We start from the raw sequence: 3,574 nt of genomic DNA on the forward strand, positions 1-3,574 counted from the left end.
CCTGATATAAACCCCGTCGAAAACCTCTGGGCCATACTCGACCGGCAAGTCAAGAAACAACCAAAAAAAAAAACAACTTTGAAGAGCGATCTACCCCAACTTTTGAAGCAAGAGGGGGCGAAAATCCCATAATATAAAATTGACGAGATGATTCTCACGATGCCCCAAAGGATCAACGAACTCCACAAAGCGAAAGGAAGATCTACTAGATATTAATTAAATTATAAATATATCAATTCATGTGAATATGACTGAAAAATTTAATTTTTTTTTAAAAGGTGGTGTCTATTTACTTGTGACCACGCTGTGTAGAATGTCTTATCACTATAAATGTACATATTATGTATTTTAACATTTTCGTTTGTTTTGCCAGGCTCTAGTATATCCATTTAAGCTCAGTAGCAAAGGCTATCAGTTTGATAATTCAAATCTTGGGAGAAAGAACAAAGCTTTTGTAGAAAAGTAAGTTCTGAAAATTAATATATATATACTTTGCATTCCATAGAATTAAACTTTATAGTGAAAAAATCAAAATTAATACAGGGATTTTACCATAAATATGTTGGTATGGAAGATTGTTTTTATAGTATATAAATTTATAATAGTCTGTATTTTCATGTTTATTTCTTCTCTGATTTACAAGTACCTTGCAACTTTGCAATACATTTACCTGTTTTATAAAATACTGTTGTATATTTTTCAGTTTTAGGTAGAAGTTAATATTACTAATCTTGCTTACTTTAAGAATATTTTATTTTAAAATGTACTTTGATTTCAAGGATTGAGTCTTTGATGGGTGTTGTGCCCTTGGTGGATGACTTCATAAAAGCTCTTGGCCATCTAGGTGTTCCTTATGGTGTTTTTAAGGTAGGACTATTTTTGTATGTATTTCACTTTTTTTTTAATCACTGCTTCAAAATATTATTATTATTGAAGTCTATACATCTAGTAATATTAATACAATTGTCATTTGCAAAATGAAATGTATGTCATGGAAATCTTAATCTGTGCGTGTTCAACAGTTGTATTTTACTATTTTATTGTATTTAAGCAATATAACCCAGGGACATTTTCAAAACCTACTTCATAAAGCCACATAACTCATAATTTCTTATGAAAATATTCCAAGCCACATACAATAAATTTTGGGTAAAATTGCCAAACCTGTATCTTTACTAGTGGTACATAACTGTTATTACAGCTGATCAGGCCTACATTAAACATTGTCATTCTCAGCAGTATATTGTTCATTGTGTTGTGTAGTCGATGCTTTACACGATGCTTTATCTGAAACTTTTAACATAGGCTATTCAACCTCATTTTAAAAAATCATATTATAAACATTTTGTACATTGGTTATGCTTGGTGTAAATTTAATTAGTTTATTGAATGATATCATTTAGTGTTATATTTTTTTTGTACAAATAATCAGTGAAATGTTCTGCTGTTCCAGTAATTAATTGATTTTTCTTTTTATGACGGGACTTCAACACATGAATTTATTAATCAACCATCAGAGTTATAACATTGAATCCCATTAGTTCACACTGTGTGTGTATTTTTAGATTGCTTAAAGTTGTTTTAAATATCTTCACAACTTTTGCTGAATGTTTTTTTTATTTAATGCTCTGATAATTGTTTTGTTAATTATCAGTCATTTTTATAGAGACCTGCATCGAATATGGTTTGTAGTTTACTGTTCTGATTTTTTTTTCTTGATTATTGATGAATTTTATGGAGATCTGCACTGTTATGGGGTTCATAGTTTAATTTATTGTTTTGATAATTTTCTTTCTTATCATATTTATGTAGATGTACATTATTACACAGTTCATAAGAAATAAACATCTCTTGATCATTCTGAATTTCAGAATATTTAAAACTTGACAACTAATGAAAGAACTAGTATCACCTATACTTCCTGGTAAACAGAAAAAAGATTCTAAATATCCTTGTTCGTTTGAGTAATCTTCTTAAATTTTTTTTCACATGCAAAGTTTTATTTGATATTGTGTTCTAAAACCATTTATATTTCAGAAGTTTGGCATATATTAATGAATCCTGCAATGTGCTCTTAATACAAAGTACAAAATAAAACATCCTCTACTTTTTATTTGACATTTTTAGGTTTTTCTCTGTCAATCCAGTAACCTTACAAAAGATATTTTTAATGAATGTAGCTTTGTCTTTTGTTAATTATTTGTACAGTTTTTATCTCTATTTTATAACTACATATTGACATAAAAATACTTAACTGTTGTAGGAAACTTGTCGCAATATTACTTCCTTGAAGAAGTTCAAGGAAAACTCAGAAAAAATCCAGAAAGAATTCCAAGAAATGTGGCAAGACATTTTTGACGCAGGTAATCAAGACAATAGTGGACCCGGAAAAGGATTAGTTTTTATTAACTTTGAAAAGGTATATGCAATCCCTTGATTTGTTTTCAAGTTAGAATAATTTTTTCCTATTTTTAAGTTTGTAGTGTTATATTTAAACTTCTAGAAAACTTAAGTTTGATTGGAGTTCATGATATTCTATAAGACTAAAAATCTTACTAATTATACTTCACTGTAAACCACTAGTATTGTTCTTGTACAAATAGAAATTAATTCTTAAAAAGAATAAGAAAAGCCATACAAGATATTTTACTGTTTTGATGATAGCCATAGCACGGAAATAACTATGTAATCATTTCTTAGTTTAATAATGTGTTTTATAATTTAAACAGAAGTATAACATACAGCCTACTACTAATACTTTATAGGTCAAGACCTGCTCTCTTGCACTGTTATGCATAAACAGTTGTTACTTCTTCTGGTACTGCATATTCAAAGATAGCTGGCACAATTATGAACAGTATAACAAGATATATATATTTTGTTCTTTACTTCAGTTCATAAAATAAAGATTATTAGAGAACTTTGAGCCCAACCTTCTGTATTTGTTCTAAAGCTTGTTTTAGGCTCAAAATTTCTTTTTATTTTAAGGGTTTTGTTTACTAGGTTTTCTTAAACACCCTGAAAACACTTTATTTTTACTATACATCTGCTCTGTACAGCATGTAAGCTTTTTTTTTTATATTTGCTAGAATTTCTATTTTTTAATTTATTTCAGAAGTACAAAAAGAAGGTGGTCGACTTATGTGGACAGAACGGAAACAGGATTCTTTCAATGAGCACAAAGGTATATTATAAACATCAATAGTTTAATAAAGAATTGCATATATTCTCATTCATTTTCTATATCTATGGTTAGTAGTTAATAACTTTGTGCTTCACAGACATTTTCCTGTAATGTATATTAAATGTACTCTCATATACTGACTATTTTTTTTACTTTCATATACTCTATACATATACTTTATTCTCCTATATTGTATCTTTACCTTACTCTCTTGTACTGTATATTTAACTTATTTCTCCCCTCTATACACTTACTTTCTCTCCTTTACAGTATACTTACATTACTCTCCTTTACAGTATACTTACATTACTCTCCTGTCTATATATTTACCTTACTCTCCTATGTTGTATATTTACATTACTCTCCTGTCTATATATTTAACTTATTCTC

The 3,574-nt window shown here is 28.4% G+C and overlaps 1 protein-coding gene across 1 annotated transcript in view; it reads left to right on the top strand.

The window, feature by feature from the left end:
- Nucleotides 1–3,574, top strand: part of LOC106463453 (DNA-dependent protein kinase catalytic subunit-like) — a 169,878-nt gene that overhangs the window by 149,099 nt on the left and 17,205 nt on the right. Inside the window, exons 78-81 of the mRNA XM_022390945.1 lie at nucleotides 374–462; nucleotides 780–867; nucleotides 2,264–2,419; nucleotides 3,116–3,184. Of these exons, the coding sequence (XP_022246653.1) occupies nucleotides 374–462; nucleotides 780–867; nucleotides 2,264–2,419; nucleotides 3,116–3,184 (402 nt within the window). The remainder of the gene's footprint in view (nucleotides 1–373; nucleotides 463–779; nucleotides 868–2,263; nucleotides 2,420–3,115; nucleotides 3,185–3,574) is intronic.

The sequence above is a fragment of the Limulus polyphemus genome, unplaced genomic scaffold (genome assembly GCF_000517525.1).
Source record: "Limulus polyphemus unplaced genomic scaffold, Limulus_polyphemus-2.1.2 Scaffold1412, whole genome shotgun sequence".
Lineage (NCBI taxonomy): Eukaryota > Metazoa > Arthropoda > Merostomata > Xiphosura > Limulidae > Limulus > Limulus polyphemus.